The sequence below is a fragment of the Diuraphis noxia genome, unplaced genomic scaffold (assembly GCF_037042655.1).
Source record: "Diuraphis noxia isolate RWA-SAM2 unplaced genomic scaffold, SU_Dnox_SAM2 contig0002, whole genome shotgun sequence".
Taxonomy (NCBI): Eukaryota; Metazoa; Arthropoda; class Insecta; order Hemiptera; family Aphididae; genus Diuraphis; species Diuraphis noxia.
The window spans coordinates 54,976,756-54,997,819 of NW_028301712.1; the positions used below are offsets into that span (position 1 = coordinate 54,976,756).

At 25.3% G+C, this 21,064-nt stretch overlaps 2 protein-coding genes and 1 long non-coding RNA gene across 7 annotated transcripts; 2 read left to right on the forward strand and 1 right to left on the reverse strand.

The window, feature by feature from the left end:
* The first annotated feature begins 2,135 nt into the window (after positions 1-2,135).
* Positions 2,136-9,724, forward strand: LOC107162443 (small G protein signaling modulator 3 homolog). Of its 2 annotated transcripts, none has more exons than XM_015509342.2 (16): positions 2,136-2,509; positions 2,788-3,014; positions 3,734-3,826; positions 4,339-4,493; positions 4,820-5,030; positions 5,397-5,527; positions 5,595-5,828; positions 6,369-6,463; positions 6,545-6,690; positions 6,761-6,870; positions 6,961-7,140; positions 7,756-7,866; positions 7,933-8,100; positions 8,756-8,898; positions 9,033-9,193; positions 9,253-9,724. In XM_015509342.2, exons 1-16 carry the CDS (start codon positions 2,447-2,449, stop codon positions 9,443-9,445), a joined length of 2,421 nt encoding a protein of 806 aa, XP_015364828.2. In that variant the 5' UTR covers positions 2,136-2,446; the 3' UTR covers positions 9,446-9,724. The 2 variants fall into 2 exon arrangements, with proteins under 2 accessions (XP_015364828.2, XP_015364829.2); XM_015509343.2 differs by having other exon boundaries at positions 2,137-2,509; positions 2,791-3,014.
* Positions 9,725-10,494: 770 nt separating this feature from the next.
* LOC107162462 (uncharacterized) lies at positions 10,495-20,853 on the reverse strand. 4 transcript variants are annotated; one of them, XM_015509383.2, is made up of 6 exons: positions 20,650-20,813; positions 20,395-20,409; positions 17,766-17,991; positions 15,474-15,650; positions 13,862-14,147; positions 10,495-12,985 (listed from the first exon to the last, which is right to left on the reverse strand). In XM_015509383.2, the coding sequence occupies exons 3-6, from the start codon at positions 17,967-17,969 to the stop codon at positions 12,681-12,683; spliced, it is 972 nt and encodes a 323-aa protein (XP_015364869.1). In that variant the 5' UTR covers positions 17,970-17,991; positions 20,395-20,409; positions 20,650-20,813; the 3' UTR covers positions 10,495-12,680. The 4 variants fall into 4 exon arrangements, with proteins under 4 accessions (XP_015364869.1, XP_015364867.1, XP_015364866.1 ...); XM_015509381.2 differs by lacking the exon at positions 20,395-20,409 and having other exon boundaries at positions 20,734-20,853; XM_015509380.2 differs by lacking the exon at positions 20,395-20,409 and having other exon boundaries at positions 20,650-20,812.
* On the forward strand, positions 14,147-17,645 carry LOC149058687 (uncharacterized). The gene is made up of 3 exons (XR_016190620.1): positions 14,147-14,915; positions 15,357-15,402; positions 17,146-17,645. It is a non-coding gene; the product is annotated as an uncharacterized LOC149058687 (long non-coding RNA).
* Positions 20,854-21,064: the final 211 nt, after the last annotated feature.

Sequence of the window (21,064 nt, forward strand, 5' to 3'; positions counted from 1 at the left end):
ATTATTATAGTTCACGAACATGAGGTAGTGTTGAATGAGAGTTTAGTATAGTAACTTTGAAATGTGGTTGAATTCCAAGCAGCTGATTGGATAGATTTTGAACGGCATCGTAGGTATCGTTCGGTGTATTTAGCCAAGTAGTTAGGTTTATTTTTTTGTTCTATTATTTTACGAAACTTAACTCAGTTCGAATATAGAACTATGTTTTAGACATGTTTTACTGGACGTGAAGAGGAAAGAGCATCCAAAGAAACGACTGGAGTATGGTCAGAACTTGGGTGTAATATTGTAGCACAATTTTTGTAAAGTTATTAAAGTTGGGATTGTTGTCACGAAAATTTTTAAAATATCTGGACGCTTTCTGGTAGAAGTTTATAGCCAATAGGGGTCGTATTTGGGGGTTCAGGATAGTGAGATAAGGACATAAGGCTGCTGTTAATTGTTTGAAATTAAGAGCGACGAACGCCCATTTGGATTTGTTGTGTGGCAGCCCCAATATCGGTTTTTGACATTTAGATCACCACCTAAAGAATTGATAAAGGACTCAAATAATTTATTTAATTTTGTATATGTTATTTTATATTTAAAAGGACAATACACAGCTGCAATGGTGATTAGCACTTGGATTAGGTTAACCGTTAATATTGTCGCTGCTAGCAGAAGGTCATTATTATTTACAGAAACTGGATAAATATTGGAGCGATGATCTGATAATTATTACGACACCACCGTGGGTGATATTATTGGGACGGCGTGAAGAAAATGAGAACGAACATTTCGTATTGGCAATTGGATGTAAAATGTATTCCGAAGATATCAAATGTTATATCGATTCTTTTTTCAATTTATAATCGTAATTAATTCATATTCGTGGTTGGTTAAACCGTTGGGATTCCAAAGTACAGTATGTCCTTAGCTACACAGGATTGTAGGTGGTAAATGTACTTTTGGCGAGGACAGTGATGAAGTGTAATAGTAAAAGATTATACAACGCTTTAAATTATGTTTGAAAATTGGTCGGAAAAGAGTAATCTGAGATTTTGGCCTGATGCAATGTAATAAACGGGGAGTTTATAATTCGTTTTTGAATTAAACGAAGAATAATCAATAAAAGACAATCAATTTTGTCAAAAACTGGTTTCGCGTAAAAATTCCAATCAATCTATAATGTTAATAACCCAATTATTAAAAAAGCAATGGTATATTTTTTTAATCCTCCTTAGTGTTAGCTGGTTAGACTAGATTCACTTTTTACGGAAAAGGCATTAAAAGTTGATAAAGTTGCAAAACGTGATGAACTGATGATACGAAAATAAAAATAAATTTTATCTAAATTAAATAATTAAAACATTTACTTTATATGAGTAGATCACGAATTGAGGTAGGTTTTTTTTTAAATAAAATAATGTTAAATGAAAATTTACAATCTATAATATAATATGTATATGTTTGCTTTAATCTATAATAAATAACACTGAATACCTCAAAGCTTATAAGAACATATTAATATAATATGACATTTTTCATATTATTAAAATATATTTCCATAAAACCCGTATACAAGGGGGTAGTGGTTAGGGGTTTAACTCCCCTCCCCACCCAAAATTAAAATAAGTTATATATTTATAATATAACAAAGGCTAACAACACACTTTATGTATATTATTGTACAACTAAATTTATTAAAATATTAAATATATTTTAACCTCCCCCGAAAATTGATCACGGATACATGCTTGATTTCCACGTAGTTTGCGGTAGTGATATTTTAAAAAATATTTTTCTGGTACAGTTGAAAATCATTGAAAAAAAAAACAAAAATGTATCGCTTACAATTTATAAACATGCATTATATACCTAGTGCTTTTACTATTTATTTTGTATTATCGTAATCAATTATTTTACTTTTTTGAATGGCGAGTTAATATTATTTCATTTTTAACTTCGTATTCTCTTGCAGAATATGTGCTGAGAATTTCAACTAAAATCGAGTTTAGAACAAGTGTGATGTGGTCAAGTACTTAACACTAGAAACTAGAATAATTGAAGCTGTGGATTGACATTTTGCGAGGTATCACTGCTGCCCTACAATATCGTATATTTTGATATCACCTAACTCCTATCAGATTTGTTGGTGAGTACTTAGGTAGCTACTGGTACTACACTACTACACTGCAACAGTTATACGGTTCAGTAGGAACTTTTCGTAAACGTATATTTTTTGTACATAAATATTTAATCATTAAACAGTAATAATATTATAGTAATAAATACACTTTCTGTATACAAGGGGTCATAAGTCTTGTTATTTACTAACCATTATAGAATAAAGGAAAATGTAGTTGGACTTAAATCATTTATTGTGTTGGATTCCAGCCATCGTTCAGATCTGAACATATGTTACCATTTGTTTTCTGTATAGAAATTATACTCCAAAGTTTGGAAAATGGATTTAAAACAATTATTTTTGACACGATCACATGATGGGTACCTAGGCAAGGAGGATAATGTAAGTAATTTCATGTATTATGTGTGATTATTATACTTTTTGTTTTGTATCATAAAATAGAATAAAGTAGTTGTATACAAGTTGTTGTACAATAGAATAGGTAATAGGTATATTACCATTACCTAATTGATTTATGAAACTTATTTTTTAAATGTATACTTTTTGAGTTAATTTTGTAATTTTTTTAATTATTATTTGTTCAGGAATTTTTGCACTTAAATTAATTTAACATCATTAAATTTATATTATTTTTGAATACTTAGTTATGTTATGTTTAGCAGGTCCGAATTGAAACAGCTCTAGAAACTGAAGACGAAGAAGACAATGATCTTATTAATGAAGAATTGAAAAATGCATTAGCTTTAGATAATTTGAAAGAATGGGGCAACAACATTAAACTCACCAAAGGAAAACCATTTTCTGGTTTGACTCCTTCTATGTGGCCAGAGGATATTGTTGTTGGCTATACTCAATATGACAATACATCTCCACCAAGTCATCAATGGTAACTCTTCATCAGTTATATAAACTTAAAATAACTACATGAGAAAATTTAAAAGAGAATTATTATTTAAGTTCAATTACCTAGTTCATATTTATCATTTCACTTAATAAATTTATGTTACTAAATGTATTGAAATAATAGTTATATTATTAGTTAAATAACCCGAAATATAAAAATCAAATAACTTCAGTAATATTTATTTAAATACCAAACTTATGGTTGTCTTTAAAAAAAGATAAATTGTCTCACAGGTCACAGCTCAAATTTTAATTTCTGAGCGTAGAAATGGGTATTTTGATTTTATAATGAATCACCTTTTTTCGGTCTTTCATCAACTTCTTGGAAGTATAAATATTTTGATTTTCAACTTAGTGTGGTTTCTAATAGTAAATTTGTTCTTGTTAGTATTTTTTTTTTTATGGGGAGGGGGAGAAAGTCCAAAGTTCCAAATATTGTTTCTAATTACCTGATAAAACAAAATAAAATTAATGACCAACTGGTTAATTGATAAAATCAATTTTGTATTTTGGTGTAGTTCAAAAACTAATAACTTTTTATATTTGAAATTTTCATCGGTGGACGAAGCTGTGACGGGTCAGCTAGTTTTTTTTTTTTTTGAATGATACATTTTTGAACAGTTTTTGAGCTATTGACAGATGTTTTTAATTTCTATTATAAAATATTTATAATATGTATTAAATATGTTAATACATTTTAAGGTTTGATGAATTTGGTTTTCGTGTTGAAAATCACAATGATTTTTCAAAGGAATGCATATTAGCAGATGATATATACGAAGATCCTCAACACAGGTACTACTTACTAAACCAATATATTATATATAATTCAACCATGGTCTCTATAGATGTATTTTAGCTATTGAGAGTTAGCCATTGGTTCTTTTGTGATTTTAAAATTAAAAATCGGTACTTTTCAATATATCATTTTGTTGTAATTCGAAATATAATTAAAGAATTACAATTTTAGATATCAACACTGACCATTGTATATTTGCCCTATTATATCCATTTCAAAGGTGTTCAATCTCAATTCTGCCGGTTTTCTCAAGGTCTATCTGGCCTTGTCTCAGAGCCATATAGGATGACAGACCATATTAATGTCATATATATTTTAAATTTTGAAGTATGGTTCTGGATCTTAAGAGAATTGTTGCAACTCCAAGATAGCATTTATTTTCCATTTGTATTTTATTTTTTGATAACTGTTCTTAGTTAATTGTCTTGGATTAAGAGATATCTTCTAGTTACATTATAGTAAATTTTAATAATTATCAAATAATTTTAATTTTACAATGTTTTAACAGAAACCAATGGATCACCTACTTTGAAAATGTGTACATAAAAGAATTGTCAGAAAAAGAAAAAATAACTTTGAAACCTCATTCTGAAACATTACGGTCAATGGTTCGTCAAGGTATACCGCATTCACTTAGACCTCAGCTATGGATGAGATTTTCTGGTATTAAACATTGTTGTATGTTCAGTTGATGTACTCACTATTGTTTTCTCCGTCGTACTAACACTTAACATTCAAAAATTTTCATGATATGAATCCAGAGCCACGCTTAGATTTTTATGATATTTTAATTTTGAAATTTAAATAAATTTAAAATTTAAAAATTGTTGAATTGTCAACTCAATCTAAAAATAACAGAGTAAAATAAATTCTTCTGATTGCAAAATTATTGTTATGTTTTAATGAGGCGGAAAAAATCATATGGTACAATCTTCTCTTAAAATCTCTATTTTAATTCATACCTAATACACTGTTGTTTTACAATTTAGGGGCGTATTTGAAAAAACAATCTCATTCTGTCAGTTACAAAGAGATAGTAAGATCATCTAATAATGATACTTTGGTTTCATCAAAACAAATTGAAAAAGATCTTTTGCGTACCATGCCTAGTCATGTTTGTTTTAATAATCTCCAGAGTACTGGAATCCCTAGATTACGAAGAGTATTACGATCACTAGCCTGGCTTTATCCTGATATTGGGTAATTTATACCAATTCAGTTAAACAAAATGTATATAATGTGTCCTAGGCATTGACTGGTGAGCGTCATTGAAATATACCAAATAATATTCCAAAAACTCTTAAAAGCGCTCTACCATCATTCCCATAGTACAGCTTTCAAATCTGAAACTTTTTTGAAGAAGTCAAATTTCTTTATGATTTTGTTGTTTTTTCAAAAAACATTTCACGATCAACTACAATAAAATAAAAATTTTCTAAAAACTTAGTGCTCCCTTTTATAAGATTTTTTAGGATAATTTTAGTAATATTCTCATAAGACGCCAGCCGTTACTACTCACATTCTTCTAGGACCCATTGTCTAGTATTAACAAATGATAATGTTTAGTTATTGCCAAGGAACCAGTATGATTGTGGCATCGCTCTTACTTATACTTGAAGAGGAAGAATCGTTTTGGGTAATGTGTGCTATTGTTGAAGATTTATTGCCTGCATTATACTATACTACAACTTTAATAGGTATCATATTGAAACAATATATTAATGAATTTTTAATTTATAAATCGTAATGTTTGTCTTATTGAAGGTGTGAAAGCAGATCAACAAGTGTTACAAACTGTTTTAGGAAATTGTTTACCAGGAATTTGTCAACTTTTGCGATTACATGACATAGAATTGAGTTTAATCACAGTTAACTGGTTTTTGACATTGTTTTCTAATGTTGTCAACTTCAAAGTATTATTAAGAATTTGGGATTTATTATTCTTTGAGGGGTCGATTGTTCTGTTCCAAATTACAATTGGGCTTTTAAAATCTAAAGGTAAATGTAATTTTTAGATGACTTGTATTTGAATGCATTTGTTATCTAATTTATTAAATGGTTTTAAAATACATACTATTCTTACAAATTTTTTTCATTTTATGGTTCCTTTTAGCTTTTACTATGTATAAACATAAAAAACAATTTGCTTTTTAATTTTTATTTTATATTAAGTCACACAATTGATCAGTCAAATAATTTTTTTCCATAATATATTTTTAATTCTGTTGTTATAAAAAATAAAAAATGACTGAATTCATTTTTAATGATAATTTTTTAGAACATTGCAATCTGAGATCAATTAATCACTTATTGTTTAAGTTATTATTTTGTATTATTACAACAGCAATTATTATTGGTATTGAAATGTGAATGTTATGTATTATATTTTTAAATTGATATTACATATAAACTTATAATTTCTGGAATATTAATATTTTCTTTTACAAATTATTTTTGTATACAATTATAATATAAGATATATTTAAAGTTAATTTTTCATTTAAAGCTATCTAATTAATTATAAACTATAATTTTTAGAACCATTGTTGAAAACACTCGATAATTCAGCTGATATATTCAATGCATTGTCTAATATACCTGGAAATATATCCAATATCAAAGAATTATTTCAAGTGAATATCAATTTATAAATTGTTTACATATTATTATTATTATTTTTCTTTTTTTGTTAAAATTGACTATAAATTACTCAGGTGTGTTTTGAAGTATGCCCAGAAATTACTGATGAAAAAATTGAAGCTTATCGGAGACGATATTTAGGATATTTAATGGCTGATGGAGGAGCTTTAGTTCCAAACATAAATTCTTCAACAAATCTTCCCAAACAACATCTTAATAGGTTTGAAATTATTTTTATTTAAATAAGTTATACATGTTTTTGATTTTGTTAACTTATATTGTTACTACAGAAGACAAATTCGAAAATCCAAATCTTTAATGCAAGTATTGCTTTTTGGTGATGACATTAATGAAGATAACTCTAAGGTTATATTAAAATGCAAAAATATTCGTCAAACTGGTTTGTCAAAATCATAAATATTAATAGTATATAATTAAATATTTGGTTGCAATATACTCACTAATAATTACAATTAAAATTTTTCTTTAGAATTTTTAGTTGACTTAAGAGAAGCAATAATGCAAGTAGCTCGTCATTTTGTGTTTGTTGATCCTAAACTTAGCAATCTCTCTTTAAAACCTGACTATACTAAAGAAAGTCACTCAAAAGATTTAGAAACATATGCAAATGTATCAAGAAATAAAAAAAGGAGAGCTAAAGCGCTTTTAGGTAAATGTTTATTTTATTATTCAATAAAAATATTTTAGATATTGATAGCTTGTCTTACCTCCCACAAAAAAAAAAATAAAATAAAATACAAAAATTCTTACAGACATGAGATTGATATTTACTTTAACTTTAAGCTATATCAAAAATAAAATAATTACATTTGAAATAGTTATAGTTAAACATTATATTTATGTTTATGACTTCTGGAATTTGTATGCTATTGTTTTTTTAGAGTACTGTAAATAGCTAACAGGGTAAAATTCATATCTAATTTAGGATATTATATAGAATTTTAATCCAAAATTGTATTTTTTTATAATTCAAGGGTTTTTACATATAAGATTACATTATCCAGATTGTAGTGTTTTTTCTTCTTACTATTCTGAAAAATTGTATTGTAGCAAATGACACATAATTTTTATTTAATGCCTCAGATGATATTCTTAGCCTTAAATTTGATAATCATCAATATGCTCTAATATTCAATTTAGACTTTAGTAGTATTAAACTGATCATGTAATTTCACAGTGGACCACCAACTGGGCCAGGATAGCTCATGCCCCCATACCCACTATTTACATTATATACATCATTATAATTTTCTTTTAATTTTAGATTTTGAAAGACACGATGATGATGAATTAGGATTTCGAAAAAATGATATAATTACGATTATTAGCCGTAAAGATGAACATTGTTGGGTTGGAGAATTAAATGGTCTAAGAGGTAAGTTAGTTATAAATAATATAAAATAATTTATAAAATTTAAAAAACATGCAACATACACAACAGGATGGTTTCCTGCAAAATTTGTTGAACTTTTGGATGAAAGAAGTAAACAATACAGTATAGCTGGTGATGATTCAATATCAGAAACAATTACAGATTTAGTTAGAGGAACTCTTTGTCCAGCTATTAAACAGGTTCTTGAACATGGAATGAAACGACCGTCATTTTTGGGTGAACAAATATTTTGTATTGATTGCTCTTGCTTAAACTTGATACGTATATTAATAATTTATTACCCGATTATTAAAATACATTATTATACATACTTCTCTTTAGAGTGTTAGAGTCAGTTTTATTCCAATTTTCTACAATTCTATGAAATTTGAAAATTTTACTTTTTACTTTAACTATTATACTTATCCACTAATTTAGTATCCGATACCTATTAAATGGGGATGGTCAACACCATCATGGAAAATGACTACAACTACAGTAAACTCTCACACCTCATTGATATGTTGAGTATTAATAAATTTTTATTTATCTGAAAGATGAGAAAAGATCAAATCCAGAATTTTTATTTTACTTTAAATAGTGCTAGAAAAATAGGTAACAAATATTGTGCATTATTCAAATGTGTATCTTAGCTACTAAAATTATAATTTTTAAAATCAAGCTTTGACTCAAAATATTTTCTTTTTTAAATGAAAAAAAAATTAACAAAATCCAACTATTTTATAGGATGTGAACGTTTATCCTGTAAGACTTATTTTTTTTACTTAGAATGCACCAAATTCAATGCCCTTGTCAAATTGTAATTTTATGTACATAAAAGTTGTAATTAAATCATAAATATTGATTAATAATTAAATATAAATTTACCTAGGTGGTCCATGTCATCCATGGTTATTTATTGAAGAAGCAGCAATGACTGAAGTTGAAAGGGATTATAGTTCTGTATATAGTAGATTAATGTTATGTAAGACATATAGGTTAGATGAAGATGGCAAAGTATTAACCCCTGAAGAAGTAATTATGTTTTATTTTATTGATAAATAATTAATTGGCCATAATGTTTAGGTTAATCATCTATACTTTAAAATAATTATCTAATTAACATTTTTAAATAATTCATAACAATAACTTAAAATGTTTATATTTAGCTTTTATATAGATGTATTCAATGTATAAATCAAAGTCATGATGCTGCTGGTTGTCAGATGGATGTAAAATTAAGAAGTCTTGTTTGTCTTGGTCTCAATGAACAAGCATTACATTTGTGGTTAGAGCTGTTGTGTTGCTCTGATCAAGTAGTTAAGAAATGGTAATGAATTTAATTATTTAAAATTAAAAATGTTTTTAATAATTATTTTATACATTTAGGTATCAGCCATGGAGTTTTGTTTGCAGTCCAGGATGGGTGCAAGTGAAATGTGAGTTAAGAGTTTTATCTCAATTTCCATTTAATTTAAATCCAGATTGGGAACTACCTCCAAAAAAAGAAAATACTCAGACATTAAAAGCTGGCGTTAGAGATATGCTGGTAAAACATCACTTATTTAGTTGGGATCTTTAACAGTATTTAATTCTACTGTATGGTGAATACATATAATAATATGTATTTTAAGTTCTAAAATAATTTTCATTTGTATTCTTTATAACTAGGTATTTACTTGTTTATTGTTGTTTTTCTTATTTATTTCACTGAATCTTTAATTTGTGTGGCTGTGAATTTTAATTACAAATATTATTATTATGCATTTATATATCTATCTGTGTTTATGTTTTTAAGGTTTTTAATTTTAAAATGTATACATAAATGAATACATTACAAAATATAATATTCTCATCATTATATTGACTATTGAATGAAATAGGTTAATCTTTAGAAAAATTTAATTGTTTACAGTTAGTTGCAATACACAACCTAACTTAAATCTTGATAAATATTTTTTTTACTATCCAATTATAAGAGAAAGAACTATATATATGAGTAAAGGTAGGGTTTTCTGTGGGCCTTATTATTTTAAAGGGTTTATAGTAACATTTTGAATTATTAAAAAAAAAGTTATTTGTACCTATTATTTATAGATATATAAATTACAATGCATTAGTGTAACAGTTGAAGTAAACTTATTGAATAAGTGACTTATTTAGTTGTATTTTACTACTGACTATAATACCTGATGACGAGATCAGTAGAAGACATATTATTATTGTGATACTAGGCAATAAAATGCCTAAAACCGGTTCTGGATCAATGTGTGTAATGTTTAAAATTTACATTTAGGAATAATACGAATTATCCAATATTTTAAAAATTATAATGTTCATTAAAATGAAGTGTATTAATGTAATATTTAAATGTTTATATGTCGGCACAAGAAATGCATGATTCACGTGGCCTTCAAAGCCGTAGCTTGCAGTTGACATGTGTCCGAAACAATTACAAGATTTTTTAACTATAGATAACAAACAAATTTTATTGTTTCATCAAATATTAATTTTTATTGATATTTAAACAATGTGTTAATCTGTAAGCAACGGAATAAAAAAAATGCATGAGCATCACATAGCATACTAAATATACTTTTAGAAATGATATAATAAAAAAAAAAACTCAAATTTTTCCATTTTCAAATAATTCATTTATTTACATACAACAAAAAAAACCCAACTTAATTTGTTTAACTAAACATTAGGCAACGTTTTTCTGTTAACAAAATAATATAATAGCTTTAAAACAATGAACAATTAAATTATCACCCTGCGATTGAAATTTCATTACCTACATTATCCTATATACTCATTGAAAAGTTAAAAACATATTTTCATAGAGGCCTCTATATACAATTTATTTTTACACTGAAACCTTGTAGTTTTAGTTTATATTCAAATATAATTTCAAAATATTAATCTACAATTCATAATATACAACATAGAGGCCAAATTATTAATTCAATTTTAATTTCTTTCATATAATTTTTTCGTGCTAGAACATTTGTATGATTATTTTAAAAATATATTTTATGAGACATTATTTATCCAAATTCTAGATGATTAAATGAAGCACAAAATTAACTTGATTGAAACCTAGATATCATGTTTATCACAGTTTAAAAGCATTCTCAGTAAAACAACAACATTTAACCAATACATCGAGATTTCAATCTTACAAATTTTTTTTTAAATAAATTGAATTACTAATAAAATATAATTGATTATAATATTATATATGACATATAATTTTCTAATAACAATACAAATTTATAGAATTGAGATCTAATTTAGCTTAGTTTTTGAAAGTATGCTTTGAGTATAAAATATAAATAAATATGACTGAACATCAAAAATTTCTGTTTAGTATCAGGTTTAAATTTAAATAAGATTAATTAAGTTTTGTCTGTCTGATAGATAAAAAAAATTCCAATAAATTTGTATCCAATATTAAGTTTGTTAAATAAATATTATTTAATGTATAAGTGATATTAATTATTAATGTATAAGAATATTAATATTGTATTAGAATAATATATAAATTAATAAATATAATACTATACATATTATTAAATTTAGTCTCCATATATCACCATACTTCTACATGAACCATTACATTTTAACTTAATAGAACAGTTTAATCACAATGATTAAACATTTATATTCTCTCACTATTAAGTCTAATTTTGAATGACTAGCATCTAAATGACGGTAAAAGGCACTTGGATATAACAAAAATAAAATAAACAATATGCAGGTTCATGGAACATTAATAGATGAAAGAAAAAAATTATCACAGTTCACTAATTCCATACATTTATACACTGCAAAAAAAAATTTAACAACTGAAACTCAAATGTATATCTAATATATATATAACCATTTATATGGTTTCATACTAAAAATAGACAATAATATACTAACTTTTTTTTAAAGAGGCTGTATCACAGTAAATTTAACAATCATAACCTTTTACAGTGGTCGGTAATAATTTACATAATATTAATTTATCACAGAAGTAAAAAAAAAAATTAAGTTATTGTTATACCGTCAACAAACTATATGGAGACATTATAATAAGCCTACAGTGCTGTTCTCCATAAAAAAAATTACATAAGCAGGCTATAATAATCATGTAAACAATATTGGATTAAACATTGGTAACTTAAACTGATATATCATTGGTAATCTATTTTATAATCTAAAGGTATGATAAAATATTATATTAATAAATAACATTGAAAATAAATACAAATAAACATATTTGAAAACAATAATTTTGTGTGAAACAGGTCACCAAATTAGCTTTATAGCCTAGTTTTATCAATCTAAATCTAGATGTATCTTTGAAGTAAAATATAACATTTATTTTTGAACCAACATACTTTTTAAGTATGTGATATATGTTTATTAACAGTTATAATAGTTTATTATAATATAAAGATAAAATTATAAATGTCTTAAAATTTAATTAAGACACCAAAGACAATTATATTATTTTTTCAACTAAACATTTTAATACTCTATTGACTAATATATAATATGCTTGTAATTTACCTGTGGTATGGTTGAATATTTCCAAAGCAAGTTTATACTTTATATTTAAAATGGACCATCTTACATTATTTTTCTATTATCATTTCAACAACAGCATATAAATTTTAACAATACATAACAATAACAATCAAACACTCACACAATAAAAATAACAGGTCAACGATTAATATGGATATAACTAGAAGAAAAAATTAACTAAAGGGTAACAACAATAAATTAAATAATAACAATAAAAGTATCATACGTATTTTTTTGGGTCAAGTTGATGGAAGCTTGTTTACATTATGTGAAGAATCCACTGTAGATGAGTTGTCCGTAGTTGTATTATTATTGTTGGGACGTGGATGTCTATAAGATACATGTTTCCTTAATGCATCCCTGGATCGAGAAACATGACTACACACTGAACAAGCATACTGTGCATTTTGATGGGTTTCCATATGAACGCGCAAATTGTAATGATTACTTAGCTGTTTACCACATATGAAACACATTGTATACAGCTTGGATACAGGTGTTCGAGATTTAATATTATCTGACTGTGAACCCTGTACAACTGGACCTATAAACCGTACATAGTGTATTAGGTAGTTGAGTAGTTAACACAATAAAAATATTTATATGAATATACGGTATAATGGCAGCTGAACAATTTCTAAATATTAAAAACCACACCCACATGGCCACATGTGTTGTATCTGTCTTACAAGTGCATAACATATCAAATCGTATGCTTAGTAGACCACGTTTAACTCCATTAGTTTAAAATTTAGAGCAAATAGACTTCTCATAAAAACTAAAGGTAACATTGCTATCTAGGGTATCTCATTGGCTTTGTATTATATTTTTATTTTAAAGAGAGTTATAAATATTTTAAACTTGTAAATTGTTTGTATATTTTAAAATACTCATAACTCACTTTAAAATAAAAATATAATAATAAGTCTATGATATGCTCTAGATAATAATCTTGCCTTCAATTTTAATAAGAGGTCAATTCACTATAAATTTTAAACAAATGGAACTAAATGTGATCTGCTGAGAGTAAAATTTGGTATTTTACGTACTTGTAAGACGGAGACAACACATGTGGGTGTAGTGTCCTCTTAATGACTTTTCAATAAATAATATTTGTATTATGTACAAATACTTATTTACTATAAATTATAATACCTATAACAAATTGATTTGAAACATATTCTTTCTGTTTTAACTAGACCCATTTAAAATCCATTAATAAAATGTACCCTAGTCAGACGACTTCTTTGCAAAACTATAATGTTTCAGCGTACCAGTTTAGTATGATAAAAAATATTACTGGAAATGTTATCACGGCATGACTATTAAGTACATTGTTAAGTATTAATCCTGTTAATTCTATTATATTTTATAAAATACTTAAAACTACATATTACATAAGTACATAATTCATACATACCTTGAACTAAATCTGTAGGTGTTGGAGCCTCTTCGCCGTAAGAAACATTTATTTCTGATGTGGACGGTTTATGGTCAACAGTCGTAGCTAAGTTTACAGTATCATCTTGATTATCATTTTCTGGAACACGCTTACTTAGATCTTGAGCAACATCTAAATCGGCAAAAACTTCAGTTTCACTTAATGTCGGTCTTGACATAACCCTGTTAAAGGATTCTGATTCTTCAACTCGTGGTCTTTTCCATTTAGAAGATTTCTCAAATGTGCCAGATGAATAACCAGGTACCTAATAAATAGTTGTAAAATTTGTCTAAGATATAATCATTAAATTTAATTACAAATTAAGATTTAAGTTTTGGTGTAAGAATTCATTATTAATATAGATTACAGTATATTATTTTACATGTAAAATATAATATAATTGTTATTATATTATCATATATGTTGAAGATTTTTTTTAACTATGTTCTACCAGTTTGTAATTACTCATTTTAAATACATAATATTTATATGTAAAGACCAGATTATCGAGCAATTGCATTTTTTTATGGAAAAAATTTGAAAAAATGAAATTCTGAATTCTAAATAAACAAGCTACAAATCAAGAGATGTAGATTAAGATTAAAGGAAGTTTTTTTGTAGCACAAAATTTCACACTGAGTTTTTTATAAAAATGTACTAAATAGTACTTTTGTACAAATATTTTTGTATTATTTTTATCATTAATATATTATATTGTTATATGAAGTATTGAACTTTTATATAATATAACTTTTTTTTTATTGATCTAAAATACATCGAAAATTAGGCCATTAGTAAAAGATTTATTTTTATTTTTTGGTTACGTTGTTAGTATATTAAATATTTACATTTTTTACATTAAATTAAATTGTACAATTCTGTTTTTTTTTTTAAGAATAATATAATAATTTATATATAATATGACATTATTAAGATAATGACTACTACTATAGTCGATAGATTATCGATTACATGTACACATACAGTACTACAGCCTATTCGCAGCAGCCAGAAATTTTAATCAAATATTGTAGTAAGTTATATAACTTATTATCAGTTTATTATTATTTTATTTAAATTAAATACATTTTTTTTTAATTTTATATTTTTATATAATAGTTAATGCCAGCCAATAAAATAATAAGATTATATAAAAAAATATTAATGAAAATAAAATTTGAAATGTATAATGAAAATTTTGTTTTTGCATGAGTTTGCACATTTTAACATTTTAATTGCACGTTTTTAAGTATTAGCAGCACAAAAATCTGGTCTTTATTTATATGACATTAAATAAATATATACATATTATTTTAATTTTCAAACGAATTTTGGATATTATTTATTTTTAGCTGATAAAATGAAAAATAATTTTAAAGAGAAAATAATGAAAAACATTTTTATTTTTCTCATAAATATACTTAGCATCTGAAAATAAAAACTAGTAAAATTCTGTTTTTAATTTTTTTTTCAGCTATAAGAAATTTAATTAATTTATTAAATAAAATTATTATAGCAAGGTAATAACAAATAATTGTTAAAATTAAGTAGGTAATCAATGAAACTTATAACTTTAAAAATCAATACCTACATTAGAAAACTCAGCCAAGCCTTTAATATGTAATGAATCAGCCATGGAAAGCATGCTAGCTAGTTGATGTTCATAAACATTTACTTCACCACTGTACATAAATGTGACTAGAGCACAGAGATCAGTAAATTCAACGCCAGGCAAAACAATCACTGGATGATGACTTGCTCCTAATTCCTTCAATAAAGATAATAATTGTATCATCAATAAAATAAATAAATATATATAATATTATAGGTATTATATAAATTAAGAATACTATATTCACTTAAATTATCAAGCTACAAGTGATTAATTTCATAAGAATGTTATTTAGCAATTATTAAGTAATTAAATAATTAATATGGTTTAAATTTTAAATGATAAAATTCAGAATTTACACTTCAAAATATATTAAAACAGAAAAAAATTCTTGATTTCAGTCTTAAAAATGTGACATAGCAATAAAAATATTTACAAATTGTTTAACATTTGTGTACTTTTATCTCTCTAAATTCCTCAGAAAGTCAGAAATATATAAATATAATAAATTTGAGTTCAATGATACATTATTAAAATTGTTTAAGTAACTAATAAAAAATAAGTTAGGAAATTTCACTCTGTAAGCATGTTAAATTCCAAGTCTTTAAATTTATTTTAATATGATAAATAAGGTAATAAACTATAATTCTATGTAAAAATTAAAACAAATTTGGTAACCTTTGTATTTTGGTATCTCTGTTTTTAATATTAGCTAGTATGAATCTTTAATAAATGCTCAAATACTCTAATTTTGATATTTTTTAATACTGGCTAGAGGCTGGTATAACTGTACTCTGAATAATACCGTTATAAAACCCATACCTGCATGCGTTGTCTCTTTCTTACAAACGTAAAACATAGCAAAAACTGTACTTGTGCGGGACAACTATTCTCTCTCAGTATTTATAGTAGAATTATCAAAATTCCACAATACATAGGTAAGAACTTTATCTGTGTCATAGAGTCGTTATTTTTTTGATGGCACAAACCAATAATTAATTTTTAATAATTAAATAAAAAGAATAGAAAATAGTTTTTTTTTCTTAAGCTTATAACTTTAATTATATTTATGTTACCAAAACAATAACAACACTATGACACAGATAAAGTTCTTACCTATCTGTTGTGAAATTTTGATAATTGTACTATAAATACTGAGGGAGAACAGTTGTCCCGCGCAAGTATAGTTTTTGCTATGTTCGACATTAGTAAGACAGAGACAATGCATGAGGGTGCGTCCTCTTAATACACACAATCATAGGTCAATTAATAATTCCTGTTGAATATTTGTAGGATATGAAAAAATCTTTAACTTTAATTTCTTAATTTTAAATAATGACTAATTGATGGTGCGAGCAAAGACAGTATCATACTAAATTACAAAAGATGAAATATATGAAACTTAGCAGAAGGGATAGGGTGTATCAATACGGAGAGAGTGTGAAAGTGGAAGGACGCATATTCTACAGAATACCACATTTTTTGACACTCTTTAAGCATTCTTGAGTTAAAGGTAGAGATAACAAGATGATTAGCAAACTAATACTATTTTGTAGCTGGAACCCTGATAAACTCTAAAGTCTAGATCAATATTTATAAATCTAAAAATTAAAATTTATATGACATTAATATGCCCTATCATCTTTTATAGCTCAGAAACAGGCACTAAGAAAAACAGAGGGAGTAAGATTAAACATTTTTGAAAGAAAAGTTCTAAGACGAATCTATGGACCATATTTTTATCCAAGATCCGGAGAATAGAAAATATAAACCAATTAGAACCTTCAAAACATGTTCCAAAAACCATGCATATCATGTGAAGCCGCGAAAAGAAGGTTAATGTGGACTAGATATGCCTGGAGAAAAAAAGACACAATGATAGCAGTAATTGAAGTGGAACCAAAAGGGAAACGTCCACGCCTTTGGTGATAACTGATAAGATTGTGTGAAAGGATACACGATTAAAGCAGTAGATCCAAGAGCAAACTGAAAAGAATATTTATTATATGGAATGGGCTTAAAAGCTGGACCCCTCCTACCACAAAAATAAAAATAAAAATATTCTAAATAATATTGTAGAAAAAATAACATATTTCTATAAAATAAACTTATAAGTAGAGGCAATAGAGTAATTAATTATAAATACTGGTATTTATAATCAATGGTAGAGATATTATAAATTAAAAATAAAATCTTTCAAATTAACTAAAAATGTCATTGAATCAATTCATTGTTTATAATAAAAATAATGAAAAATTAAAATGTTCTTACTTTTGTGAGTGCTTTAAATAACTGTTTGAAATAATCACTACATGCAGACAAAACAACACGATGAGCTTTAAGTGTTCTCAAACCAGCACATAAAGTAACATCAGTCAGATCATCATGATTTAAAAGCTGAGGCAGAGTTGACATAAGTGAACTTTGATAATTATGCCATCTAAGACAAAACTGTTGCGACTCCTCTGTACTCATTCTGTGGGTGTGTTTTACGTAACTGAAAATTATATTTATTTTAACAATTCAACAATGTACAAACACAACAGTTTTTATATTAATTTTTTTTTTCAAAATAATTTTACTGAAGATATTTCAACATGGTATTGGTTAGTTTCCAGAAGTGTATACATTTATTTGAAATGTATATAATAAATTACCTTAAATCTACTCTGTATGTTTACTTTGATAGACTTATAATTTTATTTTATTTAGTTAACAAACATTTTTTTAAATCTAGGTTAAGTTAATAGTCTAACATTAAACTAACATTATCTCTAAACTACTAAACTCTTTTTAATATTCATCTAACATAAGATTTTGATTTAACAATGATATATTTCATTTTTATCTAAAATAAAAATATAAGATTAATATTTTGAATACATTTTGTTATTTAATTAAGTATATATATTATGATTTTTTCAACCTAGAGTTTAAAAAATATTAGTTTAAATAGCAGCAACTAAAAAAAATAAAATAAAACTATAGGTCTACCAAGATAAACATACAAAACAGATAAAAGGTAGGTAATAAATTTGATAAGTTTCAAATAACATGATACACTTCTGGAATATTACCAATGCCATATTGAAACATCTTCAATACAATTAATTATCTCATTAAAGAAAAATACTATTTTAAAGATTAAAATAATTAAACAAAACACAGATAAAATCAATTGAACTGAAAACCTTGAACACTATAATCTAAACACAGAATGGTATAACTTTATATTGTATATATACTTAGTGTATCAATGTTTATACCTACCTACTTTAATAATGTGCTAAATATTAATACAATGTATTATATTTATATATACAATAGTAGGTAACAAATAACAATACTTAAGAATTAAAAATAAAATATATAAATATTAAAGTTTATATCCTAAAAAAAAATCTATAATTTCTAATATAATTTTAAGAATGTGTTTATGGCTATTTAATACTATTTGTATACTTCTATCTATCACAACTGAAATGGGATATATCTCAATATGCAGTCTACCGCCATTTTAAGTGGTAATTGGAAAAAAGTCCACATAAATAAACCCCTGGATAAGAAGTCCTCAGGAAAAAAAGATAATGAACAAAAAAGTAATAACTATAATAAAAATTGTATATAGTTTTTACAAATATTTTGAATTAATTAAGATATTATTAAGTATACATGGTAATGATAAATGAAAAAAATAAATTACTATTCATAATTTATTACATGTTACATGTATTGTATATTGGTTAGATAGACACGCTTAAAAACAGTCTAACTTCTTAACATAAGTCAGTCAAAACCATAAAATCAGAAATATTATGTCTATGGTAAACATAAAATAAGGTTTTTAGATTCTGAGTAGTACAATAAATGTAATGATTTTAAATGGTTATGAGATTTTTTTAAACTGAACAATTCAGTTATAAATAATAGTAATATAAATGTTTTTTTCACGTTTTAATCTATAAAAAAATAAATATTTTTACTTTTATTTTGATAAACATTTATTTCATGTATAACTACAGCGTTTGAACAATTTAAAATAAAAGGCACATACTATACTTCTATTATTATTACGGTAGATTACACATTTTTTTTGTAGATCACTTATTGGAAGATGATCATAAGGTCGAAGATATTAGATAGGTGCTATTATATTCCAGATATGGTTAATTTATCTATGTATTATAAAATAATTCATAACTTAAGTTTAAATCCCTTAAAGTTAAAAATTTGAAGGTACATACTTAATAGAATTCTTTAAGATATGAATATTTAATTATAGCTTTTTAATGATAACTTACTAACATGCCTAAACTCAATCATCAAATAATTTAAAAGTAAAATCTAAATGCATAATAACCCAAAATCATTAAATAATCTGACTGTATTCAAAATAATACATAACCCTTTAAAAATTTAAAAAAATCTTAATTACAATACAAAGTACTCAAATATAAAACTATATTATTATAATTATAACATTATACAAAAAAAAGTTTAAGAATATATATTTATTAAATATTTGTGATAAATAAAATCAATATACTATAATGTTATTCAAAGTATACCTTAGAATTGTTAAAATTAGTTTAACAAGAAAGATAATCCAGAAATTGTACCATAAAACAGTCAAAATAAGTAAGGTATGATATGACATAGAGATTTAATAAATTTCCTTATATAACAATATTATGAGAATTACTTTCAGAATGATTAGTAAACAGTAAAACTTTTTTCGCAATTATCTAATCAAGTTTTATTGGTAAAAAATTATTTAAATTAAATAAATGTATTTTTTGTTCAACAGCTAAATTACTTTAAACAGGAATAAACAATACTTAAACATAATTTATGTTCAACACAAATAGACAATATAGGCAAGCATAAAAAAAATTCTTACCTTGATATTAAAAGACTTTAAAATGAATATTATAAATTAAAACAAAGAAATTAAAATATTGTATGACAAAAAAACTAAGATAATGAGCACCCAGAAAATTTGAATTTGATCCAGCCCAATCTAAAATTATAACTCTGGATATGCTGGAAATAGGATTTTTGGATAACAGCCAATCAGAACAAATATTTTATCTTGACTATACGGAAATGTTGAATTTTTTAACTGGTTCATGTTCATACTCATGAATCATCTTACCTTTATTTCGACCGATATATTTTACTAGTTTTGTTTGCAAAACCCGGTATTTAATTTGGATGTAAAATAAAAACGAAAACTTACTTTTTTGGTAAATTAAAACAAAACTTCAATCAAAATTTACTAGCACTTGCACAATTTTTTTTATTTTTTAGAATTTTTTTTTTCAAGTGCACTTGGAGTTGTTGATAAGGTTAAAGAAAAACACGTCACGTGATAAAAAAACAGCTGCTTTTTCATTTACATATAATTGCATTTCATTGCGAAAATAGCGGGAAGATGTTTTTAGAATGTTATGATAAAATGTATTTAAAAAATTGCTGAAAATAAAATGAATAATTATGTAGCATGTAGCCATGTATATATATTGTATATTATATTCTGTGCGATAACATTTTTCAAGAATCGTTTGACA

Coding starts and splice junctions, on each gene's coding strand:
- LOC107162443 (XM_015509342.2), top strand. CDS start 2,447: ATGGATTTAAAACAATTATTTTTGACACGATCACATGATGGGTACCTA. Junction 4,494..4,819: donor GCTATGGATGAGATTTTCTG/GTATTAAACATT, acceptor TTTACAATTTAG/GGGCGTATTTGAAAAAACAA. Junction 5,528..5,594: donor CTATACTACAACTTTAATAG/GTATCATATTGA, acceptor GTCTTATTGAAG/GTGTGAAAGCAGATCAACAA.
- LOC107162462 (XM_015509381.2), bottom strand. CDS start 17,969: ATGAGTACAGAGGAGTCGCAACAGTTTTGTCTTAGATGGCATAATTAT. Junction 15,651..17,765: donor TATTTAAAGCACTCACAAAA/GTAAGAACATTT, acceptor TCTTTATTGAAG/GAATTAGGAGCAAGTCATCA. Junction 12,986..13,861: donor ACCTACAGATTTAGTTCAAG/GTATGTATGAAT, acceptor TACGGTTTATAG/GTCCAGTTGTACAGGGTTCA.